This window comes from Colobus angolensis, unplaced genomic scaffold (genome assembly GCF_000951035.1).
Source record: "Colobus angolensis palliatus isolate OR3802 unplaced genomic scaffold, Cang.pa_1.0 Scaffold300, whole genome shotgun sequence".
Classification (NCBI taxonomy): domain Eukaryota; kingdom Metazoa; phylum Chordata; class Mammalia; order Primates; family Cercopithecidae; genus Colobus; species Colobus angolensis.
Window position 1 is genome coordinate 1,646,432 of NW_012116267.1, and position 21,648 is coordinate 1,668,079.

The following is a 21,648-nucleotide window of genomic DNA, read 5'->3' on the forward strand; positions in this document are numbered from 1 at the left end:
CCCCTGAACGTGTATGTTGGTCTCCCGGGAGCTGCTTGCTGAAGATCCGCGCCCCTGTCGCCGTCTGGTAGGAGCTGTTTGCAGGGTCCTAACTCAATCGGCTTGTTGTGATGCGTATCCCCGTAGATGCCAGCACGAGCCGCCGCTTCACGCCGCCTTCCACCGCGCTGAGCCCAGGCAAGATGAGCGAGGCGTTGCCGCTGGGCGCCCCGGACGCCGGCGCTGCCCTGGCCGGCAAGCTGAGGAGCGGCGACCGCAGCATGGTGGAGGTGCTGGCCGACCACCCGGGCGAGCTGGTGCGCACCGACAGCCCCAACTTCCTCTGCTCCGTGCTGCCTACGCACTGGCGCTGCAACAAGACCCTGCCCATCGCTTTCAAGGTACTGGCCCGGAGAGGGTGGTGGGAGGACAGGCGGAGGCCGGCGAGGCCGGGGGAGATCCGCGAGGGCAGCGGCCAGGCGGGCGGGGCCGGATTCTAGAAAGGGGCCCCCGCAGCCCCGGGTCGGTCTTCCTAGCTTGGGATGCGGGGGGATGCTGTGTTGCCGTGGCGACCCTCGGGAGGCACTCGTCTCAGCTTTCTGGGGCGGCCCCCCAGGAGGGCTGAAAACATCAGGGTGACCCCAAAGACATCCACTGGGGGCCGGTCGGAACCTCCCTGGCAGGGGCCTTAGCTTTGATACAAAGTAGAAGAAGTTATAACCCAGCTCGGCAGAGACAGCCCGTCTGCTAACTTACTGCTGCCCCTACCGCTGGATTAACACCCAAACCATTTTGTCTTTCTCACATGAAGGCATCAGGAAATAAAATCGTGAGACTTTTCTGCCTTCTAGTCAGTGAAAAGAAACTAACAAGGGAAACTGTCAGGGATTTTCTTTCCCCCTTCTCCAACCGCCCTATAGGAATTAGCGTGTCCAAAGTCCACAGCGGGCGTAGTTAAGTTTGCAAAAGTTTTCTGAAGAGTTCTCTGAGTTTTTTAGTCTGCTCCTGCCAGAAGCCGCAAGTAGCAAATCCTGTTTCTTTTCCCGGAACCGTTCTGAATGCTATCATCAGCTCACCTAGATTAAGCCCGGGGCAGCGAAAGGTGATGAGGCTGTCTTTGGAGAGCTGGGGGTCCCAGCGGCCCACTTTCCTTCTAGAGGAGGGGACGGCGCGTAGCTGGAGACTTCAGCGCAGCGGCTCCAAAGGTCTCCCTTCACTTCTCACTCCTGATCATCCCAAGAGCTTTGAGCTGCCTTTAAAAACCTTGGCCTTCAACAGGGATATGAAAACAACCCCCAGGCGTTTCTAAACAACCACCCTACTACCCTAGCAGCAAGGAGTAGGAATTTAATTTCTGCAGTGGAGATTCTGTTTTGTCTTTGGTGGGTTTGAAAAGATGCAACTAAGTAAAATCAGTGCAGGTCATTTCCTGTTCATTTAAAGGGCTAATCAAGGCAGGTGGTTCCCAGTGTAAAGCTACTTAAAAAAAAAAAAAAAAAAAGTTAAATAATTGTCCCCTTTAAGGGGAGATTAAGTTTTTTATAGATCCAGGCCTCAGCTGGGTCTTGATCTTATTACAACGAATAATATTCACTTTTTTAAAAAGTATTATTGGGGTTATTTTTAAGCTTTATACAGTTTCCACACTTAGATTGTGATTTCTAAAACAAAACGAAATTTGCAGTTGGCTTTGTCTACAGATTTGCCTCTTTTTCCACTCACTTTTCTAAAAGCAGTTTTTGGTTTTGTTTTGTTTTTTAGTAGGGGTGGAAATGAGGAGAAGGAACGTGGCGGGTTGCTTGACTCTTTTTTCCCTCCCTCCGTTTACTTAGATTTGGGTTTGGGAGACCATTTTACTTTTAAATCATTCTAACCCTTTGCATAAATGGAATCAGCGGTGACTCTTTAGGGCACCCGCATTGAGAGGGAACCCAACAGGGTTGGGCCATGGGGTCACTATCAGATAAAGAGCAGAGGCAAGACAGGCTGATAACCACCAACGGCCATTAAAACCTGGCTGCCCCAATGCACTAGGGCTCTTAAGAGATTTGTGGCTTCCTTTGGGGTGAAAATCAGGGTCTCTTCTGAACTCCCTCCTCTGCCAGGGAACCCACACTCAAATATATTAAAAGACTAAATGATTAATAAAGAATCTTCAGGAATTGGAGCAATTCAGAGTCTCGAGTCATTACATGAAAGTATTTATTTTCTTCTAAAAAATGAAAAATTATACATATTGCTTTTATGAGCCGTCAGAATTCTTTCCAGCAGAAACCATAATCATAGAGTTTCCTTTTTAAAATGATTTTTGGCAATTCACTTAAAAACAATTTGTTTTATTGAGTGATAATCTATAGGCTACTAAAAATCAAAATACAGATCTCTTGAAAAACATTCAAGCAGGTCCCCTGAGAACATTTGGGGGAAAGGAAAGGATAGCAGAGAAATCAGACCATTTGATTAATATCTGTCACCACCCCAATCCTCATAAAAAGAGGCTTCCTCCTCCAGGAGACCTGCTCACTGCATAACTAGAGGAATAGACAAAATGTTCAGTGAGACAGCAAACGTGAAGGGATAAAACATTAGGGATAAAAGCAAGCAAAACATCAAAACCTGCCTACATCCTGGGCTCATTTACTGTGTGTCCCTGGCTTCACTCTATCCGCCCACCCAACCACCTCCCAAGCAGCTTCAACAGAAATTATTACTTTAAAATTTGGATCTTAAATAAGCCGCAGGCAATCTCCCTAGGAAGTTAACCAGTAAATAATTATTATATTCCCCATGATAAAGAGAAGCAAATGTGAAACAATGATAAGGCCTGATGATATTGATGAAATGATCACTAAAGGGCTTCTTAGGAGTATCCTGAAGTTCTGTAGGTAAATCCTTTATGTCAATCTTCTGAACTAAAGAGAGATTTAAAATTATGAATTTTCTTTAAAATAGATTACAATAACCCTACTTGCTTATTTTGAACCCCAACCTGTTCTCCCCCTACTCCTTCCCTCCCATGGAACACCTTTATTTATAGAGTATGAGAGATACTTGTTTTTTACTACTAAGAAAACCTTACATTTGCTGTGTGTTTTGCTGTATTTACAGAAGTAGCCTAAAGAGCTGTTTTGATGACTTAGGATGTATTTGGTAATACCGTGGTATTATAGCTTGTTTAGGCTCTGGTACACCACAGTCCAAAGACGTAAACATGCCTTCAGCAAGGAGGTTCAGAGGCCTTGGATTCTGATGGTAATATTCTTTTCATAAAAAGGAAATAAGTAATATATTTGTCGGCAAGATCACGGTCCCTAGCTATGCCTTAAATATCATCTCAGCTGAATTCTATGTTCCACTCCACAGCCTTCTTTGAAACGCTGCAAGGTTAAGGGATTTGAAGTAAATGAATTGTAACTGTAATTTCAGCCTAATTAGAATTGGTTTAAAATGCCAGTTTGAACTGTGAACAGGCTAGCCGAGAACAGTATTGGGAGGTCCATGTAGTGCAGAAGAGAGCTGATATTTGGCCCAACTTCCTGATGCTTTAAAAACAGAGAAGTAAAACAAAATATGAGATATCTTTGGCCAGCAAGTCCCTTCTTGCCTGTTTGGTCTGTGTTAAAATGTAAATGTTTGTGTTTCCTTACCTATTGTTTATAGCTTTTCATTCCAGTTGTTTCTTTTTTTCAGTTTGAAGTTAGATATTTTTACATTCTCTCCATATTGCCCATCAGTGACAAAACCTGTATCAAATTAGCACACATGTTAGTTTTAAATTAAAAAAAAAAACTTCCTTAACCTGGCTTAAGCATGCTTGTTAACAATTGGGCAATATACATTATTAATGAAATTGCCCTGGATTTAATAGTTCCCCTTTACCCACCCCCCACCCCCGCACCAAAAAAAAAATGCCTCAGAGATCAATACAAGGCCAAGTAAATGATATGTAGGTGCCTAAATATCGTTGATTCTGCTGCATTTAAAAAAAAAAGAGAGAGAGAGAAGTGGCAGTTAAACTTCTAATTTTTTTCTTCTTCAATTCCAACATCAACAACCTTTTCTTATTTAGCCTCCATGATAATTTTATCCTATGTTTGTTTCGACTTGGCGAAGGTCTCATGAATTTGCCAAATTACTAATGAGAATAGTATTGGAAAGATGAGACAGAGGCACAGGCTTGGAGCACTGTGAGGGGAACAGCAGTAGGAGGCAGATAATTCAGAATCCATTCCTGTAGTTATAAAACAAGAGTTATTTATTTTCACCTTTTTACAGATCCAGACCCAACAATGAGTTATTCAGTTTGAAACCCACGTCGTCGAGGCAGTCTCTTGTATACCTTGTGAATACTGAGTTAAAATAGAGAAGCCTGGGTTACCACAGGGAGAGGAGGATGAGGAAGTAAAAATATGTGTTCAAAAAGGGCATTTCAACACCGTGCGCTAACTTTACAAAAGGAAGTGAAAATCATGAAAAAAAGGGGAAAATTTGTTGTAAGAGACTTAAAAGAGCAAAATAAAGCAAGCCCATTTTTCGGGAATAGAAAAAAAAAAACACAGTAACAATAACCAAATAACTGATCAGGGAGATTTATTTTAGTGATATCTTTTTAAAACAAAAAGGGAATCGTCGTATCACTGCTCTTAATTGAATGGCCACAAACACACTTATTATGGGAACTAAATAGCTAATTAGAGGGTGCTTGGGGAATAAATAGCAGAGTTTTAAAATCTCCTCTATGGAAAACATGTCCAACAATTGGAATGAAAGGATTAAAAAGAGAGATAAAAGGCCCAGACCTCGTTTGGCAGTGCAAGTTGGATAAAATAGAGGAAAATGCCTCCCTGTTTCTATGAGACTAGATTGCCCTGCTGTAGTCTTGGGGTTGGAAGTATGCTCATCTCTCACAGTGAGTGAGCTCATGTTCTGTGCCACAATGACTGAAGCGGCTCTACTGAGTAAAAACAATAGCTAGTCATCTGGAAGCCACAGGGAAAGGGTGATGACTGGGCAGATCATGAAAATGAGAATCTTGAGGAACGTGACTTTGATATCATACAAGTGAGTCCATGGCAGCCTTTTTTACATATAGAAAAAGAGGCCTGAAAATATATACCACAAAAAAAATTATATAGCAATTATTAAGGTAAAAATTGGGAAGTAGGAGGCAGAGGAAGGAGTGATAACAGTAGGTTGAGGAATGCTTTACTGTTACCAATTCAAAAACAGCAACCAAAAATGATGATGTAATTGGAATGAGTAATATAAATGTCACTACTGACTTTACCATAAAGAATGTCAGAAATGATCAGAATAAATACAGCTTGGGGCATTTCAATTTGAAGTTGTATGACTGCTTTGAAAAATAGAAACGAAATATAGCCAATAGTAAATGTCTAGACCAAGAAAATAGTTTCTAGAAGGCCTAAATGATAGCCTTCTATCAAGAAATTGATACTATTGTTCGAAGTATCTTTAGGTCATACTCTTTAGAGTATTTTACTTTGAAATTCATTTTCTTAAATACCTGAGTATAAAAAATATGTATCTACCAGTTTTCTCCAATATCCCTGATAAGACTTCATGCTTATTCAGTTACATGGAATAAATTCCTGGTCAAGATCAGCTGGGCTAGCAGAAAACCTCAGGCATCTGTGAGGACATGAGTTTACACACCTTGGGACTCACAGATATACAAAATGCAACTCAATTCTACCCCTGAATTGAGGGGAGTGCACAGAAGTGAATGTCCCGTCTTTCTGAGGTCTGTTGATTTTGTAATCAGTAAACGAAGGGTAGATTTCTGATTTTTTTTCCTGTGTGCTGGAATTCATTGCTAGTAAAACTCAAGATAATAAGAGCAAGTAGGAGGTATCAAAGATGAACTATAGAGGGACAGTTTAAGGACTTAAGAATCGTCAGCAAGATGAAATCTACTTTTAGCAGAAATAAGTTTTTTTGTTTTGTTTTTTTTTTGTTCTGTTTTGTGTTCTAAAAGTAAAGTCTGGGCCTTGTTCAGCCTGTTAGTGGAAGTCTGAGCAAGTAAAAGATGGGTTAGATTATAAACTTACAAACACAGGATGTTCTGTTTCTCAAATGGGAGGAATTTAGAAGAGATGATTGTATTCAGGAGACGACATAGCTTCTCAAAATCCTTGACATCTTGCTATGGTTCGTCTTGTTCCAACTGTGCTATATGACCTAATCTGGCTTTATTAGGTAAATTTAGTATATGTGTCATTATTTGAAAATTTACATATAGTTATGCATAATGTATTGGGTTGGTGCAAATGTAATTGCAGTTTTTGGAATTAAAAACTGCAAACATCGCAATTACTTTTGCACTAACCTAAAATATAATAAAAAAGTATCTTCCCATTATAACTTTTCTGTTGTTTTGCTTAAGTTATCCTTGCTATTCCTCTGCAACCTAAAAATAATCATTGAATATACAATCAATTTTAGAATAATCACTACGCAAATGCCCTAAAAGTGTATATATAACATTCCTGATGTCTGCATTTGTCCCTTGACTGGTGTTTAGGTGGTGGCCCTAGGGGATGTTCCAGATGGCACTCTGGTCACTGTGATGGCCGGCAATGATGAAAACTACTCGGCTGAGCTTAGAAATGCTACCGCAGCCATGAAGAACCAAGTTGCAAGATTTAATGACCTCAGATTTGTCGGTCGAAGTGGAAGAGGTACGTGATCTGTCAAAACTATGCTTGAAACACGTTTCATGGCAACAAACCCCTATTTCAAAATTCTAGTGATTTCTGTAATGGAATCCCTAGAAACTCGGTCTGTCTTAATGTTCTTATTGCTATGTCAAGTTCTTAAAAATATTTATTCGAAGTTTAATATTTTTAGCAGAATCTCTGTATTATTGCTTTATGTTACTGAGTTGATTTAAGACTGATTTGGAACATGCAACGTAGGAATTGTGAATTTCAAAGAAACTCTTGAGATTTTTATTAAAATGCAAAAAATATAAAACTTACCTTAATGGAAACTAGGATTATACAATTACAGTGAGGGTTCCCTCTTGGATAACAATACAAAAGCTGTTTAATGGAAACTGTTGACTTATGATCTGTGGGCTATCTGTGAAAAGTGGCAGAGTTTCGAATGACCACTTCTAATAATTTTAGGGATTTCTAGTGTATGATGTTGAAACATGGTTTCAAGCAAGCTTACCTTTTTAGAAAAAGACATGAAGAAATAATGTTAGTACCATTGATGGCAGTGTGATCTTCCTGTTGTATTTCTTTTGAATGCTTTATTTAGGAGGAGAGGTTGGGCCTGGTTAAAATTTTAGATACTAATAATATTAGAGACTGGATTATCCAAGAAATTGTTGCATTAGTTCAGCTCCATGTGTGGTTTTATTTTTCCTTGCCTTTAACCCATTATCAAAGCATTAGAGCAGAAATAGGAATCTCGGCTTACTGTAATTTTTTCTGGTTTCCAATTATTTTCAAGTATTATGTTTTCTTTACATTGTAAGAACCAAATCATATTTTATAAACAGCAATAAGTACTAAAAGTTTAATTGAAGGAGGTAAGATAGTTTTTTAAACTCATTTTTTGTAATATAGTACCGATTAAGCTTACAAAGTTATTTCAAGTATAATAAAAAGACTTACAGTAAATACCTAAATAACAGTAATACTTCTTGTATTGAAAAAATGGAAGCACCAAACAACATTTAAAATAAGAGAAATTATTACTCTTTAAAAAGGCGTTTAAAAACAAGAAAATCTCAGTTCTCAGAGAATTTGATTAGTCAGAAAGGAGAAAGGGGTAAATGTGTTTTGATTATTTTGATGATTATTTTTGCTATCCTAGCTATCTGGAGCGCTTTCATAATAGAATCATAGCTGGAGAAAATAAAAAATTTATATAATGTGATTGAAAATTTATATTCATAGTACTATATTAATAATAGGGTAATGCAAAGAAAATTATATCCACTTTTTGAAAGCATGAGTGATGCTATAAGATATAAAAGCATAAGTCATTAAATGGGTTCACTTGTCGTATTAAAAGTCCCCACCTTTCAGTAAATGGAATTTGCATTATGATTCAGAGATGTGTGTCTAGAAAACATCTTAAAGGCTTCGGATGAGTAGCTGGCAGAGCGGGTGAGAAGCCAATAAAAAACAAAGGCCCCACAGCCTGGTCCATGCCCATTGGCCTAGCTAACTCTCTTAATTCAGTTCTTGTGGATTTGTGCTGTTAGGAATCAATAGCTAAGTATCATTGAATTGCTTTTCTAGAGAAAGTATTATCACCATACTATGCATCTGTGTGGGTCTACATGTAAGGTTTTGATCAGAAAAGTTTTAAAAACTATTTAATGATCCGTACCGGTGACATTTTCCCACAAGAAGTTCAGTAGTGGCTTTCCGGCAATGCACAGTAAATCAGTGATAATAAAAAAATGAGATTTTGAAAGCAGCGTGCTTTCTTTTCTGGCGTTGATGGCTGATCTTGCATCCCTCATTGGCCATTTCTGTTTTGAGTGGGTGACTAATAGGTGATTGTGTTTACTTGGGTAACAGTGCACTGTTTCCTCAAGGTGTGGAGTGTTTGCATTTGGCTGCAGGATTTGTGCCAGTATGCCCTTGAGTTTGCATAAACCCCAAAAAGTAAAATAGCTGCAACCAAGGCTGGGCTGTCTTCCCATACTCTGGAATGAGAAAATTAATTGAAATGCCATAAACGGACAATATTTTGAACAGACTCTCCTTCCCACCAGTGATAATAAGCAATAAAAAATATAGGAACCCTAATGGAACATTTGACCTAATTATAATTACTATGGATATGAATATTGTTAGTCTTGAGATATATATATATATGTTTTTTTTTTTTTTTTGGTCAGCACTACAAAACTAAATGAGCTGTCTGAAGGCCTGATTTGACTCTGTCTCATAATTTCTTTCCATAGTCATAAAATATAATTTGATTTTTCTCTTTCAAGTCTAAGTGTCAACACCAAAGCCTGCCAGATTTTTTTCTTTCTCTTTTCTTCTTCTTCTTCTTCTTTTTTTTTTTTTTGCAATTTGCTTCCCATTAGGAAGACAGCAGATGATTCTAATTTTAACAATTAGTCTTAATCTTCCTCACTGAATCTTATCCTTTAAAAGTTTCATTATGTTTTATTAAGTGATCTTAAGACAACTGTTTCATTTTCTGTTTTTGAAAATGTGCTTGAAAATATCCCCTTGGCATGGACACACCACGCCATGGCTCAGAAGGCCCTGGCTCTTGGCTCATCCACACTTTCAGTGCCAATTTTGAATTCTGTCAAAAGCCACCAGTCTGATGGATTCTCCAAGGGGCCTAATACGTGGTGCAAAATGAAAGGTAGAAAAAGAAGTTCTTTTTCTGTGACCAGCTGCCAGTCCATGGGGATTGTAAACCTCGTAGAAACTGCCAGAGGTTGAACATGGAAGGGTTTTTCTCTGTTCTACAAAACGGATCTATCTGGGTGCTGGCTGCCGTCCAGCATCACAGCTCCTAACCTCGGGTTCAGTCCTTAACTGGGAAAACCTGCCTGTCCGGCTTTGACGGCCTTGCTGGCTACACTGGCCCCGTAGAAGCCTGAACCTTCTCTCTTTTCTTCCATTCCCTCCTTTTTCTCCCTGGCAGTTTAAATCTTGGTTCAGAGTGTATCTCACCCTTGGAATGTTTCTCTCTTTGATTCAGTATCTCCATGTAAATCGACCGCTCCTTTACAAAGGAGGAAGAGATAGGAACTCCCAGTAGATGAGGGTTAGGGAGCCCTGGGGACCGGGCTGAACTCCAGAGGTCATGTGAGCACAGAGGTTGTTGTTCAGAACAATTCTCATTTTAGCCAAATGAACTGGGACTCCGTGACACCCCAAAAAAATTGAAGTTCAGGGGCAAAAGGAATTCTCTTGGGTGAAACGAATTCGCTGAGCAGCTTACATCAGTTTACATCTGCAATTGAGGCAAGTGCTACATCACCTGCCACCTTTAGAATGCCAAGAAGGTGTATCATGGCTTCAGCTGAGAGAAATTTAAGAAATTTTAGCAATTGGTATCTGGGCACGGTGGCTCACACCTGTAATCCCAGCACTTTGGGAGGCTGAGGTGGGTGGATCACCTGAGGTCAGGAGTTCAAGACCAGCCTGGCCAACATGGCAACACCCCTATCTCTACTAAAAATACAAAAAATTAGCCAGGTGTGGTGGCGGGCGCCTGTAATCCCAGCTACTCGGGAGGCTGAGTCAGGAGAATCACTTGAACCCAGGAGGTGGAGGTTGCAGTGAGCCAAGGTCGCGCCACTGCTCTCCAGGCTGGGCGACAAGAACAAAACTCCATCTCAAAAAAGAAAAAGAAAAAGAAATTTTAGCAGTGAAACCTGTGACTGCTTCATCCCTGTTGGAGTATTTAATCAGTCAGAGAATAACTGATCAATCAAGAAATACAGCTTTAGTAATTTCATTTCAGAACCAAACAAGAAATCTCCCCGACTGCATTTTCAGCTGCATTGTTTATGCAGGAGGAAAGACAGTCTGCTGCACATTGCTTTCTAGTTTTTTCTTAGAGTATGATTTTTAATCTTTTGGGAACATCATAGATACTTTTGAAAATCCTTTGGAAGGCTTTTTCCAAGGACAAAAAAAAAAAAGGATGTGTTCACTTACACACAGAATTTCTTATATTATTTCAGTTTCTAGGCTGCCAGAACGCATATATGGACCTTCTGGGTATCCGTCGACCCCAGGCCAAAAATTTGTGAATTTCGAACTTTGCATTGATCGTGGAGGGCCAGCTTAGCCCTATGCCACACACAGTAGACACCTGAAAATGAATAAATATACGTACAAATGAGCTAGACATTTTCTTGAACCTGTGCTGTTTTGGTAACACCTGTGTTTTTGTTATCGCCGGGGTCTGGTTTGTATAATTAAGAAAGTAGATCCCCTAGAAACCACTAGCCAGGCCTTTGGATGACCATCAGGTGTGCATACATGCCATCACGGGTAAAGGGGAGGGGCCTATTCTGTCATTGAAAGGACAGTCGCTTCGCTCGTACTGTGTCCACACCCGGCCCTGTGAGGCCAAGTGTTCTGTGGCCTGTCAGGTTGGCGCTGAGTTTCTTGGCGGAATTTGTGTTTACATTGACCTACCTGGAAGCTTTAATCTTGCCCACTTACAAAATAATATCCTTTCCCAACACATTGAAATTCCTTCAGTATGTTCTTTCTGTGAATATCTTCCCAGACATAATATTTATCCTGTCACAATCTGGGTTATTGCATATTTGTGTAATGTTAGTTGCTTAAGGCATTTTCATTCTTAAATTATTTTACATTATTTGGGGTAACGTGTGGGAGGTTGCCTTTCAGGTGAGTGAAAGACTGTGGTCAAGAGGAAGAGAAGGTACATTAGGAAAGGATAAACGGTACCGATATTCTAAACAAAGAGACATGGCTTGGCTTTATGTAGCGGTTGTGAACCAAGAGATGATCTGAATGACTCTCAGTATTATTGAAGGCTCCAAGTCCTTCTCTATTCTATTACAGATTCATATAATAGAAGAGGGAAAAATTCATCTGACCACCCCAGAGTTGTTTCACGGATAATGTTCATGGTATAAACTGGCAGTCAGATCTCCTGGAAAGAATATAAGGAAAAGACATGTGTTATATTAAAATAAACTTTCCCATTTTCCCACTTTTTTCTGTTACATACTGATCTACACTTTAAAATAATATATATACTGAAATCTGTATTCAGATCTCACTGCGAGCAAATATAGATAAATAAAGACCCAGTCTCTGATATACCAAACCTCAACCAGCCCTAACAAATACTGCTTTTCGATGGGCAGGTCAAAAGCTTGCATCCATGGTCTGATGTAGAATTCATCTCTAGAGACCAAGTTTCTCATTTTGTTTCCCATTTGCCAATAAAAGGGTAGCAACGCTTTCCTAAAGCAAGTTGCTCCCTGCCCTGCTTAAAGCCTGGGGTGGCCCAGTCATGGCAAGGACCAGGAGGAAAAGCTTTCTTGAAAACTGCTTGTGCTTGCAACAAGCAGTTTCACAGTTGATCCCTTCATAGTTCTCTTGCTGATTTTATGAAGTGTCAGGCATTGCTGATGGTGTCACATAGCTTTTTTAAATTGAGGTTATTTGTATGAACAATATTTTATAGTTTGATGGACAGAAGCTGTACTTCTCTCCACCCACCCTCAACCCCTTCCTTGCCAGCCAGCTTGTGTTTGGTGGAGACATTTCTTTTTGGTCAGGACAGAAGACTATCAATCAGAAAGTGCCTGCAAGAGAAATAATGGTTGAGTGATTTTTAGAGCTTCCTGTTTCAGCAACAAGCATTATAGACATAAACAGTGATCCAGCCAACGGCTGTAACCCTGCTCTGGTTCTAATAAATCAGTTTTGTATTTTCTTTTTTGTGCTGGTTGGCAAGGGGCAAGAGAGGGTGGAGAAGGCTGGCTAAAGAAGAACATATTCTGTGTTTCTGGGTTTTTTTTTAATTTTTAAGGAAAAATTACTTGTTGACAAGGAGAGATGGTGTACTGTCTTTTTTTTTTTTTTTTTTTTTCCTTGAGACAGAGTTTCACTCTTGTTGCCCAGGCTGGAGTGCAGTGGCATGATTTCGGCTCACTGCAACCTCCACCTCCCAGGTTCAAGCGATTCTCCTACCTCGGCCTCCCAGGTAGCTGGGATTACAGGTGCCCGCCACCATGCCTGGCTAATTTTGTATTTTTAGTAGAGATGGGGTTTCACCATGTTGGCCAGGCTGGTCTTGAACTCCTGACCTCAGGTGGTCCAACCGCCTTGGCCCCCCAAAGTGCTGGGATTACAGTCGTGAGCCACCATACCCGGCCGGTGTACTGTCTTATGGCTATTTTCTTTCTGTAGATGATTATGAAACAAGTTCAGATCAGTAAGGAGATATGATGTTATTCCTACTGATTTGTGAATTCATATACTGTCAATATGGAGAGACTGTGTGTTTTTGAAGGCTTCATTGATTCTTAGCCAGTGGAGCGTGTGTGTGTGTCTGTGTGGGGGGGGGGGGGGGGGGAAAGGGAGGGAGAGAGAGAGAGAATGTCCATACTTTCATTGAGAGACTTCTGGGCCAAATTATCTTTGAGGACTACATTCATGCTAGTAACATCTTCTCATCTAAAGCCCAAATAAAGCAATTAATGGAAATTGATAAGTGAACAGTGTGGATTTAATGAGCTGCCTATGAATACTTTCACATGTGCTCGTTTTGTCGGCTCCCTAGCGGGGCATGGGGACAGATTGCAGCGCTTCAACGTTTGGTTCTGCTGTGAGTCCCACATTCAACGGAGATGTATTTTGGTTTGCGTTGAAGACAAAGCAATTGATGACATTCAGTTTGCCCGGCACTGATTTGGGATTCCAGCACATTGCCCAGCCCCTGTTAGCCTATATTGGGCAGCATATCCCATTCTGGAACTCCATTTGACGTCACCGAACTTTCTCCAGCCAAGGTGTCAGGCAATTGAGGGCCATAGAGGAATCCCAGCAACTTCCTTTGAGAGGCTCACAGCCATTCTGCTGCTAGACTGAAAATGCGTTTCCTCTGATTTCCTTAGTGAGGAAGCATTCATTTAGGAGCCATTTAAACTGTGTTTTTCTCAAAGAAGATGTAAGTACATTTCCTGTTTATTTTTCAACTTAGATTAATTTGGGCTTTTACCTTGAGATTTAAGACCATCATTAAGAATGTATGGGCAGGGCCAACTGCAGAACTACCCCACCTCCCCCATCACCTAACCCAAGGACGTGCCTGTCCAGTTAATAGGAGGGCTGGCCAGCACTCTGGGGTGGTATGTGGCCCAAATTGAGTCACCTTATGCAAACCAAGGTAACTCACAGGAATATGGGCAGTTTGAGCATAATTGGTCATCTTGTGCTTATCAGATCTCTGGAGGTAGAAACACTCCAGTTTGCTCAAGGCATTGGGTTGGGGTCTTTACAGATTTTTTTCCTTCATTCTGTTTAAAACTATTGTATAGAGGATAGTCAGTATCAATCATCTATCTTTGTATCTATCTGTAATTATAGAGGAGCTAGTCTAAACTCACATCATAATGAGGCTTTGTCTGCCTCTTTAAATGGTGTGTCTCTAGTACCTACGACAAATGTCCTGCCTTCGTTATTCTATCTGAAACCACTGGGAAGTTTATCATCAGTATCTTGTCTCCCTGCCTACCAATTTTGATCATAATCTTGTTCAATGATTCCCAACTGGGGTGACTTTGACTCCCAGAAGACATTCGGCGATATCTGCAGACATTTTTGGTGATCATGTATTGGGTTAGGGAGTGCCAGTGGCATCTAGTAAGTAGAGGCCAGGGATCTACTAAACGTCCTACCGCGCACTTGACAGCCTCCCCAACAAAGACCCAAATGCCAGTCGTGCTGAGATTGAGAAACTCATCTAGCTCTAGTCACGTGTGATCTAGCCCTGATCACGCATAGGTTAGAAAATGTTTCCCTTGCCCCTTTTATTCTGACATTCTGCCTCCCTGCAAACTTATCAAAATGTATGAAAAACTTACTTTAAAATTTATGAAAACCTTATTTTTAAAACATTGCACAGAATAAAAAATAGAGAACATCACTGAATATTAAGTTTTTTTAAAAGGAAAACAAGCAGTGTTCTCTATGCGTAGAATTGCACCATCCCCGTGGCTCCACTGACCCTGCCTACTATCCTGGGTCAGGGATGCGCGGTGGCTGCAGGCGGGGTGGTGCACACAGCAGGGCAGCTTCTCTGAGAAGTCTCCCCACTGTAGCCCTCCCCCATGAATGTCACACATGTGAGGTCCACAAGGACCGCAGAAACTAGAAAGCCCTCTGCCAGAGGCTTGCTGCTTTTCCCTGAACACTTCAGTGAAGAGGCCATGGAGCCACTGATCTAGAAATGGGAATTGATGTCAGTGGACAGTGTCTACTCAAATTAAAAAAGTAATAAGGAACCGGGCACGGTAGCTCACGCCTGTAATCCCAGCACTTTAAGAGGCCAAGGCAGGGGGATCATTTGAGGTCAGGAGTTTGAGACCAGCTTGGCCAACATGGTGAAACCCCATCTCTACTAAAAATACAAAAATTAGCTGGAAGTGGTGGCACACACCTGTAATCCCAGCTGCTCTGAAGGCTGAGGCAGGAAAATTGCTTGAACCAGGGAGGCAGAGGTTGCAGTGAACCGAGATTGTGCCACTGCACTCCAGCCTGGGCGACGCTGCAAGACTCTGTCTAAAAAAAAAAAAAAAAAAAGTGATAAAAGCAAGGTCTTGGTGTGTGTCACTGACAGACAGCTCCCAGACACCAAAATGGCTCAGTCTGCATACTCTAAATAAAAATGAAGGCATCGCATGGCAGGAGGGGAGACAGGACCAAGGTTTGTGGGTTTGCCGCCCACAGGATGGGTTTGCAGATGCCACCCGCAGATGGATGGCTGGGTTCCTCTGGAGCTTTATCTCACCTGCCCCAGCATGTCAGTTTTGCCATCACCTGTTTTTATACTGAGATTCAGGGCACGATGATTTGAAAACAAAAGTCCACAGGGAGATTCCCCTAGGTGTTCCCAGTGCATCAAGGTAGAACCTGCTGCAGGTTGAGTTTCTGGAATAGGTCAGGCCGAGTCTGCTTTGTTTGTTTGTCCATTTCCTTGCTTTTGTGCTCCATGGAAACCCTCATGCCTAATTTTCCTTCTCCGTGTATACATCTGCTTCCTTTAAGCTCCCCACAGTAGAGCAGCGCTCCTAGATTCAACATAGAGATCACTTGTGTGTCATATAATCTGTGACTAGTAAGCATTGACTATCCAAACGGGAGTTCGTGGATGGTGTCTGAGCCGGGGACTGCACAAAGCTCACAAGTGGCTGTGGGTGTGCTCTAGAGAGAAGGTCACTGGGGAAAAAGCCTGAAAACAGCTGTGGCGTGCGAGGGTGTGTGTAGGAACGGAGACCCACGCACTGTGGAGAGGAAATGAAGATGTGCTCGGGAGCCGCGAGGAAGTGGGCTCCCAGGAATTTTCCAACATCACGAGATCCAGCCCTTAACTAGGAAGCTCCAGGCGGTATCATCAGTGACTAGATGATGCCTGACACATGGTCTGTGAATGAATGACTGTTCAGGACTGTTTGATTTTTGTTTTTGTTTTTGTTTTTTTTGAGACAGAGTCTTGCCCTGTCACCAGGCTGGAATGCAGTGGTATGATCTCAGCTCACTGCAGCCTCCGCCTCCTGGGTTCAAGCAATCCTCATGCCTCAGACTCCCAAGTAGCTGGGATTACAGGCGTGCACCACCATGCCTGGCTAATTTTTGTATTTTTTGTAGAGGTGGGGTTTCACCATGTTGGCCAGATGGTCTCCATCTCTTGACCTCGTGATCCGCCTGACTTGGCCTCCCTAAGTGCTGGGATTACAGGCATGAGCCACTGCGCCGGGCCCAGGACTGTTTTGATGTTAGGCAGTGCAGCCTAGTGGTCAGCACATGGACTTTACTGGCTTCCCCACTGTGTTTCAACTTGGGTGTTGTTGGCCAGTTATTCTTTGCTGTGAGAGGCTTTGCTGTGCATGGTTGAACATTTAACAGCATCTCTGGCCTCTACTCAGTGGCCACTTGCACCCACCCTCCTGGTTGTGACAATCAGAAATCTCTGCAGCCATTGCCTCTTGTCCCCTGGGGGCAGATCACCCCTGGTTGGAAACCACTGGCTTGGAGCTATCTGTCCTTGAACAAGTTACTTGACCTGTTTAAGCCTGATTTTGACCTTGTCCATGGGAAGACAGAGGGACAATGAGGATTGATTACCTGGGACAAGACATAGGTTAGGAGTTGTTACTTTTTGCAGTGACACCAACACCGTGGGGTGGACAATGCGGACTCTGTGAGTGCATAGCAAACAACAGCAAACAGCAACAACAACCAGAGGTCTGCTTTTTTTGTTTGTCTAAATGGATGAGCTTCCAAGGAGAAAATACAATCCTTATCCTTATTTCAGGGCACCATACAGTTCTGTGGTCGTGAAGGGGTTATATGCGGCAGGCCCTGAGATTCCAGTTAGCAATGGGAGAGATGAAATTAAATATGTACTGTAATTTGAAGCACTGCTTTTCGTGGGAAAAGAAGTTCTTCCAAATCAGCCTTTCCAACTCTTTTGTCCAAACATTAATGGCATGCAAATATTTATGATTCATATGTGCCCCTTTTAATTCCCAATCGTATTTTAGCAGTAAACACTGCATTTTAATAATGAAGCAGAATAATTCCTTTGTCCTGTCGCTGGGTTACACAGGCTGGCACCCGGCAGCATCGCATTCTTCCTGAGCGATCATTGCTGCCTCCACCCAAGTTGAAGGGGTTTTGTAGCAGTGCCACAGCAGCTTGCCTTGGACTGCACTTGAGGACTTCCTGGATGTTCCGCTGGAAGCCATTCTTACGGATGTGTCTCAGCATTTTCATAAATTGCAAGTGAACATCCACGCATATTTTTCTCTTTTGGCCACATACAAACTCAGCACCGCTTCATCTGGCTGTTACTTGGAAGGGTTCTTACTACACTATTATCTTGCATTCTGGCCAAATCCCTGAACTCTAGATTACACCAAACCCATTGTGTCCTATTTAATATTCCTTTGATTCGTAATGATGACATAGAAAACACACACGTCTATTAGCGATGATTCTGTGAGTCCTAGAAAAGTAGCATAATGTAATATGAGAAGCAGGCACACCTGTAGGACTCAGATGTGCCGGCCTCAGTCTCCCCATCTGTTCAATAGGTTTAACAATGCCTTTCATCTGTGACTCCTATCATCTATGTTGGGATGATAAAAGCGAGATGGTGTGTATGTAACAATACTTAGGAAGAAGAGCTGTGGCCCCTCTTGATGCTGTTTTTCCTTCTACAGCGGGAATCCCTGAGGCAGGAGGGGAGAGAGCAAGCCAGAGGCAACATGGGTCTTGCTGAATCAGAAAAGTGGGGAATGATGCTGTTTTTCAGGGCCCACTCCTCGATGGCAAGGAATTTGTATTCCTTTGTCCTACTAAGGGCCTACTAAAATGAGAGTGCATGAGATAACAGCAGGCATTCCATAAATATTCACAAGTAAATGCCTATGTAATAATAATAAAATTACAAAGCTTTATTGGGCATTGACCCTGTGATGGAAATATAGTACCTATTCCTGTTTTATTAGAACTCTTCCTCTGCCCCACCCCTAAGGTCATTTGCTGAGGGCATTTCTTTCATTCATTCATTTATCAGATATACACTGTGCACCTACTATGTGCCAGACACTCGGCTAGCATGAGAAATACGAAGGTCAACCAAAGAGAACCCACAGCCTTGGGGGCTAGTAAGAGACATGGCAATTAAGCAGGCCATCCCTCTTCTGAGTAGATAACACATGATAGATGGGTGTGGCGGGAGCCAAGGCTCAGTGGCGCAGAACCTGGTGAGGGTTCAGAGGGTCTCCCTGGACCACTTTGTCATTCACTTGAGACCTGCAAGTGACAAGGAGACTATACCGGTGGAGGCATGAAGAATCATGTCCCAGCAGAGAAAGCAGAGTGAGGAAGGAGCACCTGGCCTGTTGGGAGCTGAGAGATGCTCCAGGGGCGGGGGTTGGGGGGTGACAGTGGGGAGCCTTACAGAGGGATAGGGCGGGGACTGCCTTAACATCCACATTGGGAATTTGGTCTGATCCTAATGAAATGGAGAACCACCTACAACTAACTCCAGATACAAATTGTGGAAAGATGCTTGGTTTGCAGTTTAAAGAATGGAAAGGACATTTGGAGAGTGCGTGGAGAGCTTGGAGACTCATCCAGAGACTGAAAGCTCTTCTTTCTCCCTTCAAGCAGCCCCAGGCATGTGTATATCCAGCTTGCAAGGACCCCATTTGGTAGATGGCACTGTGCCTAGAAGTCAGCTCCCACCTCAAGCTTGCCTCAACCTTCCCTGTCTTCCCTCTGTACCTCCACACTCACCTGCTTCTCTTCCTACCTGCAGCAGCAGGTGCTGCAAGGCTGGTGAGCAGGAGCTGACGCCCCCCCAAGGCTTCCTTCCCTGAAGAATGTCCATGCCTCAGGCCTCCCTGCTGCAGCTCCATGTGGCCTTGGGCTGTGTGTTTGAGGCACCCGGCTAGGGGCACTATCAGAGTCAGGAGGAGGCCAGGCCTAGGAGGTCACTTTGGTCACTCGCCCTGTGTGACCCCAGCCCAAAGGCACAGCCTGATGGATGAGTGTAGTCTGGTGAATCCGGTGGCTCTCCCTGGGGGAAGCACAGGGCAGCAGGTGTGGCCTTGGTCTCCAGGGGGCTGCAAATTCAGGGTCTTGGGGTGTTTTGGTTAAAACTTGGTTCCCCAGCTGAGATCCTAGGGAACTGTGATACCAAAAGGAAAAGGAAGATTAGAAAGGGAAAATGAAATCCCGGGAAAGGAAATGCAATTGCATGAGAGCATCGTGGTGTTTGTGGGATAGGTGATATTCAACCAGATAAGGAGGTCCGCCCCTCCACTCCTTTTGCAAACCTGAGCTCTTCCCCTGCCTGCGGTTGAGCCCAGCACACCTGTGCCTTGGAAAAAGCAAGCTATGCCTTCCAAGTGAAATTCGATGTTGTAAAGGACTGGCTGTCAAACTGAAAGTTTACAGAGTGATTCATTGATTTTTAGAGACAGGGTCTTACTCTGTCACCCAGGCTGGAGTGCAGTGGCATGATCTCGGCTCACTGCAATCTCCACCTCCCGGGTTCAAGTGATTCTCGTGCCTCAGTCTCCCAAGTAGCTGGGACTACAAATGTGTGCCACCATGCCCAGGTGATTTATTTTATGTTTTATTTTTATTTTATTTTATTTTTTATGTTTTTGGTAGAGATAGGGTTTCACCATGCTGCCCAGACTGGTCTTGAACTCCTGAGCTCTAGTGATCCTCCCGTCTCGGCCTCCCAAAGTGCTGGGATTACAGGCCTGTGCCACCATGCCTGGCCTCATTTATCGAAGTTTTCTTTATTGCCTCAGAATAGAAGATACAAAGATGAATAAAATGCTGTCCCTGTCCTCAGACAACTCATTTTCATGGAACATCTCCAGAGAAAATGCTTTGCATGTCTTCAGTTTTCTCCAAGTAAAACAGCTATTTTTCAAACAACCCGTAATTCCAAACAAATGCTATTTCCATGGAAAACTGAGTTCTATATTCTAAGGACCTGATTTTCAATCTGACTTTTCAGGGTAGTCCTGGTGCCAGTAGCTTAGGCCTCAAGTCTGCATTTTGCATGTGTGATGTGAGTGCAACTGGATCAAGTGATCTGGAAATACAAGCACTTCGCACAGAAGTATATACAGTACACCGGCATCTTAATTCAATTCAGTATGGAGAATCAGGAAATTATGTGCAAGTTGAAGGATTTGTATCCCGTCCAGAAATCTCCAAATAAATTAATTATACAGCTCCCCTGTCAAAAATAGTGGCAAATGTTTGGATAAGGAAATGGAAGAGGAGCATAAGCATGAATTTTGGCTGTTAGGTTGTTCCAGTGGAAAAGTGAGAAATCCACATTAAAAATACTTTGTAAAAAATACTCCAAATGCAGACTACTCCTGGAATCTGAGGGTGTGTTAATTTTTATACTTAGTTATCTGCAATTAAAATTAGACCCAAAGCCATCTATTGTAAAAGGAGAAATCTCCCTGCAACCTTTCAGGATCTTGTGGGATTTCCTGAATTTGCAAAGAGCAGAACTTGAGCCTTCACTGACCCTCTTGGTTTTTAAAAGCTGCGGTGTTTTCCTTTAATTTTTCCTTTCTCACTCTTTGGGCGGTTCAAGACTTTGGGCACAACTGGCTTTCCTGCAGACATACACAAGAGTGAAAAATGTTGAGACTGTGTTTCCTAAGGACTCTGAGCCCCCAGGGCAGACGGCTCCTTTGTGTCTGCAGCCTTCCTTTGCATGACAAAGGGCAAGTTTCACATCCCCTGAAACTGTCCCCAAAAGAAGAAGATGACTCATGCATACAGACCTACACTAAGGAGAGTGACAGGAACAGAGTCTCCCTGCAGAGCCAACGCAGGTAGACTGGGGACACCTACAAACTGGACCTGAGGAGGCCGAGTCACAACAGGAGTCAGGGCTCACCCATCAGACGCGGGGTGTTATAGGCGGATTGTGCAATGACGGGACCTGGCTGCACTTTTAAATATGTTCTTCACACCTGGGCAAGAAATGACCCGGAGCTGCATGGCTCTTTGCTTTGTAACCTCCTCACCACCCTCAGCTCTTTGGGGAGCAGTGTGCACATTTGAAGCAATCCTGAGGTTTAGCCACTTCCCAGATGCGGTGAGGAAGTGGAGAGTGCGCTGGGCCATGCGGAACTGCAGGTTCCAGCCGTGGCTTTATTTGACCACAATTGGCTGTCAGAGTTCACCAGCCCCAGGGCCGCCAACATCAAGACTAATCAAGCCTCGACCTGGGGCCTCCCTGGCCTTGGGGAGTGTGTCGTGGCAGCGCGTGTCCAGGAAGACTCACCCCTTGACCTTCTTCCCAACTAAATAAAGCAGTTAGTATTTTGCCCTGGCATTTGGATGGACACACTGGCGTCGAGTGAGACGACACATGTTGCAG

At 43.0% G+C, this 21,648-nt stretch overlaps 1 protein-coding gene across 1 annotated transcript in view; it reads left to right on the plus strand.

Moving 5' to 3' along the window:
- Window positions 1–21,648, plus strand: part of RUNX1 (runt-related transcription factor 1) — a gene marked incomplete at its 3' end in the record, with an annotated part of 257,544 nt that overhangs the window by 161,986 nt on the left and 73,910 nt on the right. The window contains exons 3-4 of the mRNA XM_011950027.1: window positions 127–380; window positions 6,524–6,680. Of these exons, the coding sequence (XP_011805417.1) occupies window positions 127–380; window positions 6,524–6,680 (411 nt within the window). The remainder of the gene's footprint in view (window positions 1–126; window positions 381–6,523; window positions 6,681–21,648) is intronic.